Here is a 20,352-nt window from a genome sequence, read left to right as displayed (position 1 = left end):
TTCAGGCAATTTTCTACCTATTTTACCCCCCCTTTCGCATGATTCTTTGTAAAAAAGTCTAGATATAGTAACAATTAGCAGTAATAAGTGAAAAAATAAGTGAAAGGCAGACTGCGCACAATGCTGAAGCCCACGAACTATAGATTTATAATCCCAGCGCTTCTAACTACTTGCCTTGGGCAAGTAACTTCATCTGTGTTTCAGTTTCCAAATCTGTAAAAAGTGATATTATATAGCTCACTGTGGTGTTATGAGCATTAATGTTTATAAATCCATTTTAAAATATAAAGTGCATCAACTATCATTAAATGAGTTTTAGCAATATTTAAGTTTTCAAATATGCTGTAGTCCAGGGATATTAACAGTGAAATTTAGCATCTACTTTGCAATGAGAGAGAAGCTTAGTAAATGTCTTCAAGTTATGAAGTCACTGCCGGTGACAATTTACATCACAGAAAGACATTAAGAAATCTCCAAGAAAAAAAAACTGTTTAAAACATGAATTTGCATGTTAAAGGAATGGAAAAATCACTTATTTTAATAAACATTTCCAACTTTTTATAGTACCCGACACTATTAGGTAGTCATGCATGCTACTATACAATTACATAATGTACTGAATTATTTTGTTTGGTATTTTCACTACATGAAAGAACACTACTGAACAATGATGCTCTGTAAAATCTTAAAAATTAAAGATTTGATTGCTTTTGTTGATGCAGTAGCTTCCAACGCCAAAAACAGATCTTTTGTAGGACTTGCACCAGAGCAGAGTCTGGCTTTCATTTGAAATGATCGCCCCATAATTTGCAGAAAATATCTATTTACTGAACAGATAATTTCATAACCAAAAGCAGCATATTCATTACCTAAAGTAGCAAAAATATCTGCTGACACTAATTCTAAAAGAAACTCCAGTTTCTCACGGAACACCAGTATATGTAGGTGTGATTTTTTTCCTGAAATAACTATACCAGTACAGCGTGGATATAGTTATAGAAGTATAAAAGGCTTTATACTGATATAACTGCATCTACTCTAGGGGTTTGTACTGCTTTTATTGCTAAAGCATAGTTAAATGGTATAACTGTTCAAGACAAGGTAGTCCAACAAAAAAGTGAAGCTGCTAATGTTGGAAGGCTTGCATTTAAACTACTAGGATGTTAATCTTGACTAGGGCAATCATCTTGGACAAAGCGTTATATAATTAACACTGGTTACTGTAGTAGCAAGGTGTGAAAAAAGCAAGCACTCAGTATTTATTACAACACTGCACACTAAAAAGCCCAGCAGAAATGAGTTAATCATATCAGAACATCAGACATCAACCAGTTTTTAAAAGAGATGATGGAAATTCCTTTTTTTTTTCAGTAATCCATAGAAGCAAATATGCTCCTATTGATTACAGTTCACAGAGTGTACTGCAGGATCAGTGAAAAAAAGCCTTTGGTTTTCCTGTTAACGTGAGTGAATTTTATGCATGGAAAACATGGGACAAATATAACTGTCACTAGTCTCGTATTATGTACTAGTCAAGTTCTAAACATAATACAAGTAGCTGCTATGCAAACGACAATGCTCTGTAAATTGACCTTAATCTTGACCCACATAAATTTCTGCACTTTCAATACTGGTCATCTACTAATCAAAAGCTGCCAATTATATCAAATTGTGTGGTGGTTTTGTGATGTATGCAAATGAAAAATGCAGTTAGTATACATATTCCTATTTGTGTCTTTTAAATGACAAATATAATAACTAGAATGAATTACAATCACTACAAATAATTAAAGTATGCTAAAATATAACAATGATTAAAAATCAAATTGGAAGCTGTCATCTTCACTGTCTAATGGTTTATGTAAGACAACATAAGATGCATAGGAAAGATATTTTCAAAGGTGTACGTTATTTTTAAGATTTAAAAATGGATTTAATTATTCAATTAACAAACCTAATTAAAAATTAGAACCATACAACAGTGATAAACCTGTAGTAACTGGAAATGTGCAATGCCTCTAATTTCAACTTTGCAGTGTTAATTCCAATAGCAATAATATTTAAAAAAAAATAGAAGGTAATGACTGACATTTGACTGAAGTGTTCCCCTCCCTCTCAAAAATAATACTACATTAAAATTTTTACCTGGGCTTGAAGACTGAAGAGAAGGCTACAAAGAAAAAAATAAATTAGTTTTTCCATATTAAGTCTGTACAAACATACATACGTGAATTCAATAGCTGATCTGATACAATTATAAATATGCAGTGAATTGACAGTCACTTTTTCACCAATGTATCAGAAACATCTTAGCCATTCTAAGTGGGTTTAAAACGACAAAGAAGATTCATTTCCTTCTTTATACTTCCAGCCTTGCTATATTTAACCTAATGGGAAGAATTCCCCATTTTGTGAAGCAATAACTGAGTTCCTGAGAGTATAAAATACAGCAATTCTGAAACCAAGTTAAATAGCCCCCATCTCCCAAATCATAAGTAGTACATCACAAAAAAGCCCCATTTATAGTTAGATAAAATACTAAAAACTTTTTTTTCCCCCTTCAAAAAAGAAAAAGAAGAAACTGCAACAGGAAGTTCACATAAAGCTTAGGAAGGAGACAAACTATTAGATATCAATCTGTGACCCAAAACTGGGAGAAGTTTGAAAGTTTTCTTAAAAGGCATCTGGTCCTGCCCGAGCACTAGTGTAATGCTAGTTTGTCAGAAAAACAGGGAAATTGTATTGACATTATACTGCAAACAATATTTTAGAATTCTGGAATATAAAAAAGTCTGTACTTCAGCAAAGACCTTTTATTATAGAGGCTCTATATAGGTTAAATCTCCATACCGACTCACTTTAGCAGCCCATGACCTGCATAAGGCATTTCCAGCATCCCCCTTCCCCCAACGTAAATTGCATTTAAATAAACCTTCTAATGCAACTTGGAAAGAAAGCTACTTTCAGATTAGCAATTTTTCCAAATGTGAAATACTAATATTTAAAAAGGACTAGCTAAAAATGTTAGTTTACTTGATAATGTTTTGTGTTAGAGCTACAGATGTGCACAAGTAAAGTTACCTGAATAATTTTGTCCTTCTCTTAAACTGCATCTTACTATAATGGTCAAAAAGATTTGGAGGTGTGTTTATGGGGGCTATCGTGGCCAGCAGGATTCACTATATTAACATATACATACCAAAAAAAAGATAGTGAACATACAAATATTTATTTCAATGGAGCTATTACAGTCTATTTTAGTCACTTAAGAACGGTCATCCTGGGTCAGACTAATGGTCCATCTAGCCCATATCCTGTCTTCTGACAGAGGCCTGTGCCAGATGTTTTAGAGAATGAATAAAACATGGCAATTATAGAGTGATTCAACCCCATTGCCCAGTTCCAGCTTCTCGCAGTTAGAGATTTAGGGACACGCAAAGCATGGGGTTGCATCCCTGATCCTTTTGTCTAGTAGCCATTGATGGACCTATCCTCCATTAACTTATCTAGTTTTTTTTTTAACCCAGTTATACTTGTGGCGTTCATAACATCCCCTAGTAACAAGTTTCACGGGTTGTGCATTGTGTGAATACTACTTTTTGTTTGTTTTAAACCTGCTGCCCGTTAATTTCAGTGGGTAACCCCCTTGTTCTTTTGGTGTATGAAGGGGTAAATAACACTTTCCTATTCACTTTCTCCACAACATTCATGATTTTATAAACTTCTGCCATGTCCCCCCCTTAGTTGTTGCTTTTCTCTGTTGACCAATCCCAGTCTTTTTAATCTCTTCTCATATGGAAGCAGTTCCATATGCTAATTATTTTTGCTCTTTCTTTGCAACTTTTCCAATTCTAATTTTTTTTTCCAGACGGGATGACCAGAACTGTATGCAGTAATCAAGGTGTGGACATACCATGGATTTATGTTGTGGCACTATAATAGTTTCTGTCTTATCTAACCCTTTCCTAAGGATTCCTAACACGGCTAGATGTGCAGCAGCAGTCAAGAAATCAAGCAGATGTTTTCACAGAACTATCCACGATGACTCGAAGAGATCTTTCTTGAATGGTAACAGCTAATTTAGACCCCATTATTTCGTATGTATAATTGGGATTATGTTTTCCAATGTACATTATTTTGCACTCATCAACACTCAATTTCATCTGCTATTTTGTTGCCCAGTCACCAGTTTTGTGAGATCCCTTTGTAACTCTTTGCAGTCTGCTTTGGACTTATCTTGAGTAATGCAGTAACGCCTCGCTTAACGTTGTAGTTATGTTCCTGAAAAATGCTACTTTAAGCGAAACGATGTTAAACAAATCCAATTTCCCCATAAGAATTAATGTAAAGGGGGGAGACTAGGTTCCAGGGAAATTGTTTTTGCCAGACAAGAGACATATATATAAATTTTATATACACATATAAACACAGTATAAGTTTTAAACAATTCAATACTGTACACAGCAATGATGATTGTGAAGGTTGATGGAGTCAGAGGGTGGGATATTTCCCAGGGAATGCCTTGCTGCTAAATGATGAACTAACACTCAGCTGAGCCCTCAAGGGTTAACACATTGTTAAAGTAGCCTCACACTCTACAAGGCAGCACAAATGCAGGGAGGAGACAACAGATGCATGGCAGTGGCTCCAAACATTCCCTGTGGAAACTGAACGTGATGATGAACCCACGCTATCCCACTGGAGCACACCACTCCCTCCACTTTCCAAAGTGCTGGGTGGTGCGCGAGTGTAAGAGACACACACACGGTATGTGTGTGAGAAAGAGATGCGCATTACCCCTTTAAGTACGCTGACCCCACTCTAAGTACACTGCCTTTTAAAGTACATCAGCAAGTTGAGACAGCAACTGCTGCCAGCAAGCTCCCTCCATCCTGAGTCCTGTCATGACCCGTTCTCCCCCCCGCCCCACACACACACACTCTGTGGAGATGGGGTACAGGAGTGGAGGGAGGAGGAACACCCTGACATCAGCACCCCTCTTCCCCCTCCCCCACCTTCTGCACAGCAAGCAGGAGGTGCCTGGGAGTGGCTCCAAGGCAGAGGGCAGTAGGAGCACACAGCAGTGGGGGGGGGGGGGGGAGGGGGAAGGGAGAGACACTTGAACTGCCCAGCACTTGATAGCCTGCTAGGCGGCTGCCGCACAGGGAATTTAGAGGAGCTGATTGGGGGCTTCCGGCCCATCCTGGTTCCAAGCCCCCACCAGCTAGCTCCAACGGGCTGCTCTTCCAGCAAGCAGTGGACAAAGCAGGCGGCTGCCAAACGACGTTATAAGGGAGCATTGCGCACCTTTAAATGAGCGTGTTCTCTAATAGATAAGTGACGTAACAAAACAACGTTAACCGGGACGACGTTAAGTGAGGAGTTACTGTACTGTATTGGCTGCAAACTTTGCCACATCACTGTTTACCCCCTTTTCTAAATCATTTATAAAAATATGTTGAATAGGACTGGTCCCAATACAGATACTTGGGAGACCCCCACTATTTGCCATTTTCCATTCTGAAAATTGAACATTTATTCCTACCCTTTGTTTCCTATCTTTGAACTAGTTATTGATCCATGAGAGGACCCTTCCCTCTTATCACATGACTGCTTACTTTGCTTAAGAGCATTTGGTGAGGGACCTTGTCAAAGTCTTTCTGAAGGTTGAAGTACCCTATCCCAACAGGATCACCCTTAACAACATGCTTGTTGACTCCTGTCAAAGAATTCTAGTAGATTGGCGAGGTATGATTTCCTTTTTAAAAAGCCCTGTTCACTCTTCCCCAACATGTTGTGTTCACCTACATTGGTGACAGTGTTGTTCTTTATTATAGTTTCAACCATTTTGCCTGGTGCTTAAGGTAGGCTTACTTGCTTGTAATAGCCAGGATTGCCTCTGGAGCCTTTTTTAAAAAGTCGGCATTACATTAGCTACCCTACAGTCATCTGGTACAGAGTCTAATTTAAGTGATAGGTTACATATCTCAGTAGTTCTGCAATTTCATATCTGAGTTCCTTAAGAACACCATCTGGTCCAGGTGACTTATTGTTTATTTTATCAATCTGTTCCAAAGCCTCCTTTACTAACACCTCAAACTGAGACAGTTCCTCAGATCCATCACCTAAAAGAGAAAGGATCTGAGGGCGATTCCCACACCTGAGCCAATGCAGTGAAGACCACTGCAAAGAATTCACTTAACGTCTCTGCAACAGCCGTGTTCTCTGAGTGCTCCTTTAGCATCTCAACCATCCAGTAGTCCCACTGACTGTTTGGCAGGCTTCCTGCTTCTGCTGTACTTCATTTTTTGCTGTTAGTTTGTGTGTATTTTGCTAGTTACTCTTTTTTTGGCCTGCCTAATTATATTTTTACACTTGAAATATTTCACATACAGATGGCAATTAAATTAATAATCTACTAATATCCAAATTAAGCAATAGATTGCCACTGATTATCCATAGTGCACTGTTAGGCATCTTTTAAAACCACCTGCCCAATGTCACAAAACACAGAGCAGAATCTCACTAATTTTCAGTTAGATACTTTAACTGGCTGGAACACAGTGTTCTCCCATCACTTTTCAGCAAGGACTTCACACAGCATGGGAAGAGGTTTCCTATTGACTACGTTACTTTTACAAAATTCAATGAACAATATTGCTTTTTATGATTGCCTACTTTAAATTTGCAAAACTGAGCAATACACAATTGGTCCATCAATTATTGTGAATTAATTAGGCCCTTGTGTACCTGCTGCAGTATGCCCGCATATTAAGAAATTCAAACTCTGCTTATTTTAACTTGGTTAACAATGCTTGAAGAAATGAGTAGACAGAATTAAATTTTAGTCCATGCAAAGTAAATATGAGGGGAGCGGGAAAACTACTGATTGGAATTTTCTTAAATAAAAGCCTCATTTTCAAGGATACATTTCTTAAAACAGCTACAGAAGAGAGCCTGTGGTATAAATCTGAAATGGGCACATGTAGTGGCAAGTGGGAACTCTGGCTAATGCAGGTAGCAGCAAAGTCTAATTTATAATAAACAGCTCAGCTTAATTGATGCTACCTAGGGTGCTCTCAGACACAAAGAAACTAGCCAGTTTCTTAAATTCTGTGGTGTTGCTTAAGAGTGCTGTGAACTGCAACAGAAGACTGTTTCACTGCTTGAAGGTAAAAGAGGGGATAAATAAAGAAAAGTCCAGCTACCAGTAATCAACTTCTGTTCTCCAAAAACAGTCTCTGCAGATCTACACAACATGCCATGCCTCACAAACCATGGAACCAACGCAATAAGCCACAAGAGAACACGCACTGACTACAGATCAAACCATGAAGTTCCACAAAATCTACCCATCTTTAGCTCCTTTCCATTTCAGCAAAATATCTGTGTGCTGAGACAAAAAATAAGGGCATTTCTGGGGGATCAAAGGGATGCTTAGTCTGGGCATTTAATACAAGGTTTAGGTCCCAAGAAGGATTTCTCTTTATTGGCAAAGGGTTGAGAAGCAACGCAGCTTTGCGAAATATTATGCCTGAGTGAGATGAAATTCTACCTCAGCATGTTAGAGATAGCAAGCAGACAACAGCTGTTGCCTGGATTTTTAGAGTTTGAACTTTTAGGGCCATATTAAGATCTTGCTGCAAGAAACTCAAAATCGTTGTTTTGCCCTTGCCTTGACTCAATCCACAACTTTGCATTGTGCCAAATGTGTAGACTAAGCCCTTAAAAGTGGCCCATTTGTGGAATGCTCTCTCACAGGGTGGATAAAAATCAATGTTAAAAAACCCACACACCAAAAATGGATTTTTGTTAGGATTTTTTATTTAAATTACAAGTTTCTCTTAAAAAAATAAACCTGTTTAATATAAAATCTGAATTTAATACAAAATATATTAAGGCCTAAACATATAATCTCTTATTTAAATAAAAAAATATGCTGAATCCATGAGAATCTCTATAAAGAACTGAGTTAAAGGCTGCTTTTCTATATAAAGAATGAATCGGGGGAAAACATCTAACTTTTGAGATGAAGCTTTATAAATATGGCACAGTAAGTGCATTGTATTAAGGTCTTGATCTTGTGGGAGACCTAGGACTGTGCTACTGGGAACAAGAGACTGGCAAAGTCATCACAGGCGATGGAACCTGGTTTCTGACTCTCGAAAACACCGTGTATCATCTCATCAGATTCATCCACTGAGCACACCCGGGTGGTCTCATACTCCTATTTTAGAGCATCTCTTTACCTGAGCTCTGATTGGCTCAATTCTCCAATTATGATTCCACAATCCATGAAACTTACTGTTCAGTTCATGGGAAAAAGAGCAGTTATCTGCCCAGTAACCACCAGCCCTTGCTTCTGGATGATCCGGGCACTTCACGTAAATGGCCTTGCTCTGTCTCCTTGCATGGGTACATGAACAGAGATACAAACAAATTAATTTCTCAACTGCCTTCCTCTGTCGCTAAACAAAAGCTACTGCAGTGCAAAAGGCATGCAGGTTACATGAGGCGAAGTCTTGGATTGTTATTTTGCTTTTTTGGGGGTGGGGACGGGGCAGGGGAGTTATATAACAAGGGAGAAGCATCAAAGTGTGGAACTAGAAAGGAGCATCATATTGTCAAAATAGGACCCTGCGGGAAGAAGGGACAACATTCTTGAGAGTGCAGTCTCTAGAGCAGGGGTCGGCAACCTTTCAGAAATGGTATGCCGAGTTTTCATTTATCCACTCTAATTTAAGGTTTTGCGTGCCAGTAACACATTTTAACATTTTTAGAAGGTCTCTTTCTCTAAGTCTATAATATATAACTAAACTATTGTTGTATGTAAAGTAAATAAGGTTTTTAGAATGTTTAAGAAGCTTCATTTAAAATTAAATTAAAATGCAGAGCCTCCTGGACCGGTGGCCAGGACCCAGGCAGTGTGAGTGCCACTGAAAATCAGCTCACATGCCACCTTCGGCAAGTGTGCCATAGGTTGCCTACCCCTGCTCTAGAGTGTTGATTTCAACACCTGGGAACTGCAGGAAAACTGGCTGCATATCGTAAAAACGACCCTACCTAGGAATATTTTCAAGAAATTCCTGTACCTCTGTGTAAAATAAGGAACACGCACCAAACAAACAGTGGAACAAACAGATGGAAGGCCTCGCTGTCAGAATGAAACAACATTATGAAAAATACTCATCAGAAGGCAATGACTGAAGATGATGTGCACATGTCTGAACAATCTGGACCAACTGATTAGTAAACTTATATATGCACCATTTTTATGGACTGCCTATCATGTCTTATGATGGTAGTCTTCATGGGTGGAGCAATATACACAATGATCCAGCAACATGCGCTTGTGCGACAACAGATGAAGGGGCTGTTTGTCTCATAGAAACAAACAATGCATCAGGAAATGCCCATACAGCAGAATACTTAAAAGTAACAGCAGTAAAAGCTATAACAAACTGTGGGGAAAAATTCAAGTGTCAAGTGTGCAGCTTTGTCACAGTCAATGCTGCAAATATAGCAAAGATGAGCAGAAATTTAGAAGATGATGGGAACCTGAAATTTGACAAATGGTTGCAGTGCTCATTTGAGGCATCTTTTACCCAAAGACTAAAATACAACTCCAGGAACACAGGAAAAATGTTGCTGAAATTACAAAATACTTCCCTAACAAGTTATTTGTTTCAGCTTCACTGAAGAGAGCAGGAGAAGCTAAACTAATTCTCCCCCAAGATCCATGAAGGAAGCCAGTGATTGACTGTTTCAAGCTATTTATTAAGAACTAGCCTACTCTGATGACAATTTGTGAAGAAAAAATAGATGGCACTATCACAGATAATGTAGTTAACATCCTACTATGGGGCAAATGTAGTAGCAGATATACAGAAAGAAAGATACAATGGTGGGCGCTTAGGACTAAACTACTCTATTCAGGTGCTAACATCTGGGACAACCAGTGAGCTGCAACCTTACAAAACCAGTTTAGCTAACTCATCTGAAGGAAGGAGCGTAGAAAATTAACCAAAAGACAGAATAAAGGAAGTTGGGGGGGGGGGTGTAGAGAAAGAAGGTGGGGATTAACAGCAAGCCAGATAGGAAGAGGTGATATGGTACAGAAGTGAGCAAGATCACCGAGCATGTAGCAACCTCACAGAATCATAGAATATCAGGGTTGGAAAGGACCTCAGGAGGTCATCTAGTCCAACCCCCTGCTCAAAGCAGGACCAATCCCCAACTAAATCATTCCAGCCAGGGCTTTGTCAAGCCTGACCTTAAAAACCTCTAAGGAAGGAGATTCCACCACCTCCCTAGGTAACCCATTCCAGTGCTTCACCACCCTCCTAGTGAAAAAGTTTTTCCTAATATCCAACCTAAACCTCCCCCACTGCAACTTGAGACCATTACTCCTTGTTCTGTCATCTGCTACCACTGAGAACAGTCTAGATCCATCCTCTTTGGAACCCCCTTTCAGGTAGTTAAAAACAGCTATCAAATCCCCCCTCATTCTTCTCTTCTGCAGACTAAACAATCCTAGTTTCCTCAGCCTCTCCTCATAAGTCATGTGCTCCAGCCCCCTAATCATTTTTGTTGCCGTCCACTGGACTCTTTCCAATTTTTCCACATCCTTCTTGTAATGTGAAGCCCAAAACTGGACACAGTACTCCAGATGAGGCCTCACCAATGTCCAATAGAGAGGAATGATCACGTCCCTCGATCTGCTGGCAATGCCCCTACTTATACAGCCCAAAATACCGTTAGCCTTCTTGGCAACAAGGGCACACTGTTGACTCATATCCAGTCTCGTGTCCACTGTAACCCTTAGGTCCTTTTCTGCAGAACTGCTACCTAGCCATTTGGTCCCTAGTCTATAGCAGTGCATGGGATTCTTCTGTCCTAAGTGCAGGACTCTGCACTTGTCCTTGTTGAACCTCAGATTTCTTTTGGCCCAATCCTCTAAATTTATCTAGGTCCCTCTGTAGGTTATCCCCACCCTCCAGCATATCTACCACTCCTCCCAGTTTAGTGTCATCTGCAAATTTGCTGAGGGTGCAGCCCACACCATCCTCCAGATCATTAATGAAGATATTGAACAAAACAAAACAGAACCGACCCTTGGGGCACTCTGCTTGATACCGGCTGCCAACTAGACATGGAGCCATTGATTACTACCCGTTGAGCCCAACGATCTAGCCAGATTTCTATCCACCTTAAAGTCCATTCATTCAGCCCATACTACTTTAACTTACTGACAAGAATACGTGGGAGACCGTATCAAAAGCTTTGCTAAAGTCAAAGAATAACACATCTACTGCTTTCCCCTCATCCACAGAGCCAGTTATCTCGTCATAGAAGGCAATTAGGTTAGTCAGGGATGACTTGCCCTTGGTGAATCCATGCTGATTGTTCCTGATCACTTTCCTCTCCTCTAAATGCTTTAGAATTGATTCCTTGAGGACCTGCTCCATGATTTTTCTAGGGAGTGAGGGGAGGCTGACTGGCTTGTAGTTCCCTGGATCCTCCTCCTTCCCTTTGTTAAAGATGGGCACTATATTAGCCTTTTTCCAGTCTCCGGGACCTCCTTGGATCGCCATGAGTTTTCAAAGAGAATGGCCAATGGTTCTGCAATCACATCCACCAACTCCTTTAGCACCCCCAGATGCAGCGCATCCGGCCCCATGGATTTGTGCTCATCCAGCTTTTCTAAATAGTCCTGAACCACTTCTTTCTCCACACAGGGCTGGTCACCTCCTCCCCATGCTGTGGGGACACGGGGCAGAGGGACTCAGTTTACTTTCCTGAGCACAGATAGCCCCATGGACTCTGGACAACAAAAAGGACTCAGACCCCAGTCCAAAGAATATCCTAGTGTGATAAGGAAATGACAGGAACATGCATTTAGAATTTATTGTTTTATATGACCTGTACTCTTCAGTGCTTTACATGATCAAGTAAGAGAGCATAAGTGTGTTAGACTGTGCAAAGCATGTGAGTGTGTATTATCTGCTCTGTGCTTCTGAAACAGCTAAACTGTAAACCAGAAGCACCACACCTTTAAGATGGAGTTCTGGGACAAGGTGTGTGCAAATAAGTGGCATCTTGGGAGTCAGCGCTGGTCCTGGAGACCTAGGGCAGGTGGCTGACGAGTCAGTGCCCAGGAAACGTGCCAGGGAGGCCAATGGAGGGAATAGTGCTGCGGAGGCTCCAGAAGCTTAGAACACCCAGGAATTCAGCAGCAGAGGCTTGGATTCCCCTCACAGCAGACCTAGTTGGTGTCTATGAAGAGACACTTGCTAGGATCGGTGATAAGTATATCTTGGTTGATCCGGATAGGAGTTAGAGCTCCTGCGCAGGGGTGGGCAAACTTTTTGGCCTGAGGGCCACATCTGGGGAAATTGTATGCAGGGCCCTGAATGTAGGGCTGGGGTAGGGTGTTGGGGTGCGGGAGGGAGTGTGGTGTGCAGGAAGGGGCTCAGGGCAAAGGGTTGGGGTGCAGGAAGGGGCTCAGGGCAGGGGTTCAGGGCAAGGGGTGCGGAGTGCAGGAGGTGCCTCAGGGCAGGGGTGCAGGAGGGGTGTGGAGTGTATGAGGGGGCTCAGGGCAGGGGGTTGGAGTGCAGGAGGTTGGGGTGCGGGCTCTGGCCCCACTTACCTGGAGCAGCTCCGGGGTGGCAGCGTTGCACAGCGGGGCTAAGACAGGCTCTCTGCCTACCCTGGCCCCGCTCCCGGAAGCGGCCGGCACCATGTCCCTACAGCCCCTGGGGGAAAGTGGGGTGGGTGCAGAGGGCTCAGCATGCTGCCCTCGCCTGCAGGTACCTCCCCCAAAGTGCCCATTGGCCGCTGTTCCCTGTTCCTGGCCAATAGGAGCCGTGGGGGGCAGTGTCTGCAGTGCACAGAACCCTCTGTCCCCTCCCCATCTACCCCCTGGGGCCGCAGGGACATGGTGCCGGTTGCTTCCGGGAGCGGCATGGGGCCCACAGCGCCACGGGGGTGGCAATCCTGCGGGCCAGATCCAAAGCCCTGACGGGTCAGATCCAGCTCATGGGCCGTAGTTTGCCCACACCTATCCTAGAGCATATCTGATTGCTCTAAGCTTGAACCAACTGGTAGTGTTTTGAAGCTCTGTTCTTACATTATCTTGGATGAAATTGTCCCGAAATGGAGCTTCCCTGTTCTTGAAGCTAGTATAGATGGTCTCCACCAATGCTCTCAGATTCAGACAGTGTGACCCTTTGAATACCTGCTTTCTTTTAGCCCCTAGAGAGGGACAGTCAATACTCCTTCGGCACTAGGACCAGCAAGGACAAGGATGATTGGTCCTGTGCTCCCAGGAAAATAAACTGCTAGAGAGAGGATACATGTAGAACTTCACAACAGCATGATGGTGCAAGAGACTACCATCCTGATCAGAGATAAAGCCCTAATAAATGTGACTGAAGAATCGATTACACTATTGTTGTCACAACCAGCTTCAGAAACCCATCCTCTTGTAGAAAAAAAACTTCCATGGAGATTGGTATCTACAACTTCTCATAAATAATATAAACCATATGAGTAATTCAGCTCTTGATGGGACTGACAAATCTGAGTTGTTTCAGAAGAGAATCTGGGCTGTGCCAAAACTGCTTGGGAGCTTTCTCCAGGAAGGGTGCTCTGACCAGAAAGTTATCACAGAACGGGTATACATGTATCCTTTTCTGCCTGAGGAAAAACACAACATTATCTAGGATTTTGGTAGGGCAAATAGTAAGGCAACATACTAGCAACATTGTCAGCCACATGTGAAGCTGAGATCTTCCTGTGTGGTTTCATATAATAATTAGGTTTGGAAGGATTAGATTTTTATAAGTAAGTGTCCGTAAACATTGATTTCACACAAACCAACACAAAATATTTGCACTGATCATCAAAAATGTGTAGACTGGCAAAGCAAGAAAAATGCTGCTGGAGAACGTTAGAGTTTGATTTAAGGATATTTACTTTGGATATTTTGACATGTGATGTTGATAATTTGTGTTTTAACAGTCGTTTTAATGTTTTGAATCTCAACACTTACTGTCATTAATTATCTCGCCCCCACACAGTTTATTGCAATTGTGAAAAATCAATAGACTAAAATGCTTAAAATCAATATCCATCAAAATTACAAAAAAATTATTAGGTTTGGCAAAAATCAATTATCTACACATTATTATTAATTGTTGAGCTGAAGAACACCTGACAATAGAAAAATCTCCTTTGGAAATTGCTGCTATGGTGGAATGAAAGGTCTCAATCCTGAACTGTGACTTTGAGAAGAATCTATTCAAGAACTTCAGGTTGAGCACTCATCTGTCTTTGAAAAACCTGAACACTAGAAAGAGGATAAAGTGGAATCCTAAGCCTTCTTGTTCCCTGAAAACTCAATTACCGAAATTAGAAGATGATATATTGCAGTCTTCATACTCTGTTATTTCAATTGGTTAAAGGAAGAAGAGGATGTCAATGTAGGCTTATGAACTGGCAAATATAAATATAACCACCTTTAAAGGAAAGGCTTCAGATAGATTATAAGATAAATACTAGAGAGAAACTTGGTAAATTGCAAAGGCTGCTCAATTTGCTTTATGGGTAGAACAGTACAGAATATCTTGATCAAAGATAAAAATTTAAGAAAGAAGAACCGGGAAGTTTGTAAAGAACCATCCAGAATATCCATCTACTCCATTTCAGAATGGAAGCTGGGCAGTCTTATAAAATTGCAACATGATGTTTTTAACTGCCAAATCAGTATTCAATAGTCTCCCTTGCTAAAACATCAGATTCATGGCTGCTAGGTGAAAGGACTCAAAACACAGATGCAGGATTTGATCTATCCTCAGAAAAAGATTATCAGAACCCAAGAGTAAGAAGAACAGCAGCTCTCAAGACAAAGTTAATAAGTGTGAGTGGCAGACATTAGGAGTCCATGCTGGAGCTGTGAGTTAGTCAGGATCCATGTTCCTGGATTTTACATTAGATTCATTTTCTACCTAAAAATCTTAAAGATGACAAACAGGAGGCTCTTTTCCAAAGTAAGAAGATTGTCATTGTCCTGGATCTCAGTCCAAGCAAAACTTTAGACATCTGGCATCATCCTTGGTAGCAAAACTATGCATCTACAGATGATTCCAGCTGGAAAAGATTGTGTCTGTTACCATGCTGTTTAAATACCATAAGAACCAAAAGTCCAGCTAGCCAACAGTGACCAATGCCAGGAATCATAGAATCATAGAATATCAGAGTTGGAAGGGACCTCAAGAGGTCATCTAGTCCAACCCCCTGCTCAAAGCAGGACCAATTCCCAGCTAAATCATCCCAGCCAGGGCTTTGTCAAGCCGGGCCTTAAAAACCTCCAAGGAAGGAGACTCCACCACCTCCCTAGGTAACGCATTCCAGTGTTTCACCACCCTCCTAGTGAAATAGTTTTTCCTGATATCCAACCTGGACCTCCCCCACCGCAACTTGAGACCATTGCTCCTTGTTCTGTCATCTGCCACCACTGAGAACAGCCGAGCTCCATCCTCTTTGGAACCCCCCTTCAGGTAGTTGAAGGCTGCTATCAAATCCCCCCTCATTCTTCTCTTCTGGAGACTAAACAATCCCAGTTCTCTCAGCCTCTCCTCATAAGTCATGTGCTCCAGACCCCTAATCATTTTTGTTGCCCTCCGCTGGACTCTTTCCAATTTTTCCACATCCTTCTTGTAGTGTGGGGCCCAAAACTGGACACAGTATTCCAGATGAGGCCTCACCAATGTCGAATAAAGGGGAACGATCACGTTCCTCGATCTGCTGGCAATGCCCCTACTTATACAGCCCAAAATGCCGTTAGCCTTCTTGGCAACAAGAGCACACTGTTGACTCATATCCAGCTTCTCGTCCACTGTGACCCCTAGGTCCTTTTCAGCAGAACTGCTACCTAGCCATTCGGTCCCTAGTCTGTAGCAGTGCATGGGATTCTTCCGTCCTAACTGCAGGACTCTGCACTTGTCCTTGTTGAACCTCATCAGGTTTTTTTCTGCCCAATCCTCTAATTTGTCTAGGTCCCTCTGTATCCGATCCCTACCCTCTAATGTATCTACCACGCCTCCTAGTTTAGTGTCATCTGCAAACTTGCTGAGAGTGCAGTCCACACCATCCTCCAGATCATTAATAAAGATATTAAACAAAACCGGCCCCAGGACCGACCCTTGGGGCACTCCGCTTGAAACCGGCTGCCAACTAGACATGGAGCCATTGATCACTACCCGTTGAGCCCGACGATCTAGCCAGCTTTCTATCCACCTTACAGTCCATTCATCCAGCCCATACTTCTTTAATTTGGTGACAAGAATACTGTGGGAGACAGTATCAAAAGCTTTGCTAAAGTCAAGAAATAACACATCCACTGCTTTCCCCTCATCCACAGAGCCAGTTATCTCATCATAGAAGGCAATTAGGTTAGTCAGGCACGACTTCCCCTTCGTGAATCCATGCTGACTGTTCCTGATCACTTTCCTTTCCTCTAAATGTTTCATAATTGATTCCTTGAGGACCTGCTCCATAATTTTTCCAGGGACTGAGGTGAGGCTGACTGGCCTGTAGTTCCCCGGATCCTCCTTCTTCCCTTTTTTAAAGATGGGCACTACATTAGCCTTTTTCCAGTCATCTGGGACCTCCCCCGATCGCCATGAGTTTTCAAAAATAATGGCTAATGGCTCTGCAATCTCACCCGCCAACTCCTTTAGCACCCTCGGATGCAGCGCATCCGGCCCCATGGACTTGTGCACGTCCAGTTTTTCTAAATAGTCCCGAACCACTTCTTTCTCCACAGAGGGCTGGTCACCTTCTCCCCATGCTGTACTGCCCAGTGCAGCAATCTGGGAGCTGACCTTGTGCGTGAAGACAGAGGCAAAAAAATCATTGAGTACATTAGCTTTTTCCACATCCTCGGTCACTAGGTTGCCTCCCTCATTCAGTAAGGGGCCCACACTTTCCTTGATTTTCTTCTTGTTGCTAACATACCTGAAGAAACCCTTCTTGTTACTCTTAACATCTCTTGCTAACTGCAACTCCAAGTGTGATTTGGCCTTCCTGATTTCACTCCTGCACGCCTGAGCAATATTTTTATACTCCTCCCTGGTCATTTGTCCAATCTTCCACTTCTTATAAGCCTCTTTTTTGCGTTTAAGATCAGCAAGGATTTCACTGTTTAGCCAAGCTGGTCGCCTGCCATATTTACTATTCTTTCTACACATCGGGATGGTTTGTTCCTGCAACCTCAATAAGGATTCTTTAAAATACAGCCAGCTCTCCTGGACCCCTTTGCCCTTCATGTTATTCTCCCAGGGGATCCTGCCCAGCTGTTCCCTGAGGGAGTCAAAGTCTGCTTTTCTGAAGTCCAGGGTCCATATTCTGCTGCTCTCCTTTCTTCCTTGTGTCAGGATCCTGAACTCGACCATCTCATGGTCACTGCCTCCCAGGTTCCCATCCACTTTTGCTTCCCCTACTAGTTCTTCCCTGTTTGTGAGCAGCAGGTCAAGAAAAGCTTTGCCCCTAGTTGGTTCCTCCAGCACTTGCACCAGGAAATTGTCCCCTACGCTTTCCAAAAATTTCCTGGATTGCCTGTGCACCGCTGTATTGCTCTCCCAGCAGATATCAGGGTGATTAAAGTCTCCCATGAGAACCAGGGCCTGCGATCTAGCAACTTCTGCTAGTTGCCAGAAGAAAGCCTCGTCCACCTCATCCCCCTGGTCTGGTGGTCTATAGCAGACTCCAACCACGACATCACCCTTGTTGCTCCCACTTCTCAACTTTATCCAGAGACTCTCAGGTTTTTCTGCAGTATCATACCGGAACTCTGAGCAGTCATACTCCTCTCTTACATACAACGCAACTCCCCCACCTTTTCTGCCCTGCCTGTCCTTCCTGAACAGTTTATATCCATCCATGACAGTACTCCAGTCATGTGAGTTATCCCACCAAGTCTCTGTTATTCCAATCACATCATAGTTCCCTGACTGTGCCAGGACTTCCAGTTCTCCCTGCTTGTTTCCCAGGCTTCTTGCATTTGTGTATAGGCACTTAAGATAACTCAATGATCGTCCCTCTTTCTCAGCATGAGACAGGAGTCCTCCCCTCTTGCGCTCTCCTGCTTGTGCCCCAGAGGGAACGAACATAACAGTAATCATCAAGTGATCCATCCCTTGTCACCTATTCCCAGCTTCTGGCAAACAGAGGGTTTTATTCAAGAGAGAACTTTTCCATGCAATCTATTCTTTCTTGGTTTCCAGAAGCTGTGGGTTAGCAAATGGCCCAATCAGGCACGGCATCCTAAACTGAATGTATCCATACTTATTATAAGAGATACAGATTTCTGAGTAAACAATGAATGACACCCAAGACTCCAACGGCTTACAGGAGATGCAAAAAAAAAAAAAAAAAAAACCACACACACTGCGTTTATCCAAAATGGGATGCACACAAAATTCAGCTAAGGTTGAAGAAGCCAGAGGTGCAGTCTTTAGAACACTAAGGCCAAAGAAGGCAGCCATTTTTCAAGAAAAACAGGGCTATTCCTATTAGTTGAAATCTTGCCAGTTGCACTGTTTTCTGAAACACAAAGAGAAGTGCTTCTAAAAAAGAAATACTAAAGCTCTTCTACAGTCCAGAATGACTATTACAAGTGTTACTCCAGGGGGAAATTCTGTGCCAAAACAAACATAATATTTTAAAATTCTGCATATTTCTCAAACCAACCCAATATAATCATACCAGTTTAAATTATTTTGGTAATTTATTTCAAAATACCTGTTAGCAACTATGTCTATAACAATACAGACAACAAAAAAGATTCAGGAAATGTTTTTTTGATCAACAGATTCTTTACTAGGCATATTAATACAGAATTCTGAATAATAATTTAAATTACAATACAGAAATGTATTTTCCACACCCCTCAGAAGCAGTGCAAAGGCTGGGTAGGGGTATCAGAAGAGCTGAGGGAGGGGGAAGTGGTTGCTAGGAGGGAACCAGAGTGTCAAATTGGAAAGGCTGTTGGGTGGGAGAAGTATGGAACAGGTGTTTTTCTGGGCAGGGAGGGATTGTTAGGGAGCCTCCACCATACAAATGCTGGCTTACCCCTAGCTTCTCTCAGTCAGGCACATTGCCCGTCCCCTTGTGTCCTTGCACCCCCACTAAGCCACCCCTCCTCCCCATGTGTCCCTGCACCCTCTCCCCCCGTCCCCATGCTGATATGGGACCTCATACTGAAAGAAATCTTTACTGAACCCTCTATTCTGGCCTTCAAACAATCCCCCAACCTCATCAGAAACAAGCTCCTCACAGAACAGAACACACCTTTCCTCCTAATTACTGGAGGGGTGTTAACAGGCCACTTCAGCTTGAATGGTCCCTTGAAACGTGTTAACTACTTATGATAAACAATTATGATAAACAATATTTAGCTGCGACACTAAGGCTACATCTACACTAGAAACTTCAAAGTGCTTTGAAGTGTGAGTGTGGTCACGCGTGAGTACTGGGAGAGAGCTCTCCCAGGGCTCCTGGTAATCCACCTCCACAAGGGGAATAGCTCCGAACACTCGGAGCCTGTCCACACTAGCCCTTTGAAACGCTCAAACGTGCTGCGCTCAGGTAGGTGATTTTTCACACCGCTGAGCCAGCAAGTTAGAGCGCTATAAAATGCAAGTGTAGACATGCCCTAAATTTTCCAGATCTGAAGAGCTCTATGTAAGCACAAAAACTTGTCTCTCTCATCAACAGAAGTTGGTTCAATGAAAGGTATTACCTCACCCACCTTGTCTCTCTCATATCCTGGGATCAATATGGCTACAACAACACTGCATACGATAATGAAGTTTTTTTTTTTTCTTGCAAAATGTCAGTAACAATTACACTTTCCTTTATCACTTCATTCGTCATCATGGAATAAAATCACTGTTTTATGGACTTATTCCAGGTGTGTCCATACCCAAATATATGATCATCAAACAGGTTGCACATCAAAGTTTTGAATGTATAGCAGCTTTTCATCCATTTATTTTACTAATGTTATATTTAGTTAGTTCACCCATGACTAAATTGCTGACACCTCAGAGATGGAATGCAGGAGCCATTTAACAGGCTACAACAGTACTACATATCTACGGTACTTGGTGCAGGGAGTTAACAACAACTTAATTGGTGACTTGGAGGAAACAACCATCTGAAATGGCCGATATACCCTTTGCTCAAGATGGTGTGCCTTCCTTTTGTTACTTGGATATACAAACTGCAGTCTTGTTAGAGCCCTTGTGCATTACTGTCTATTCAGGTAATGGCAGTGTTCAAGAACAT

General features: G+C 42.1%; 1 protein-coding gene across 12 annotated transcripts in view; it reads right to left on the bottom strand.

Moving 5' to 3' along the window:
- Positions 1–20,352, bottom strand: part of MIER1 (MIER1 transcriptional regulator) — a 57,229-nt gene that overhangs the window by 31,108 nt on the left and 5,769 nt on the right. For 6 of the 12 annotated variants that reach the window (XM_005300102.5, XM_065553997.1, XM_065553999.1 and 3 more), the window contains exon 2: positions 2,146–2,170. The exons of 2 other annotated variants lie outside the window; for them this stretch is intronic. In XM_005300102.5, coding sequence (XP_005300159.1) covers positions 2,146–2,170 — 25 coding nt within the window. Of the gene's footprint in view, positions 1–174; positions 214–2,145; positions 2,171–20,352 lie in introns of all 12 variants that reach the window. 4 more of the 12 variants (XM_042851351.2, XM_042851352.2, XM_042851353.2 and 1 more) reach the window with 1 other exon arrangement.

This window comes from Chrysemys picta, chromosome 8 (genome assembly GCF_011386835.1).
Source record: "Chrysemys picta bellii isolate R12L10 chromosome 8, ASM1138683v2, whole genome shotgun sequence".
NCBI classification, from domain to species: Eukaryota; Metazoa; Chordata; order Testudines; family Emydidae; genus Chrysemys; species Chrysemys picta.
This window is presented reverse-complemented; position numbering and strand designations above follow the sequence as displayed.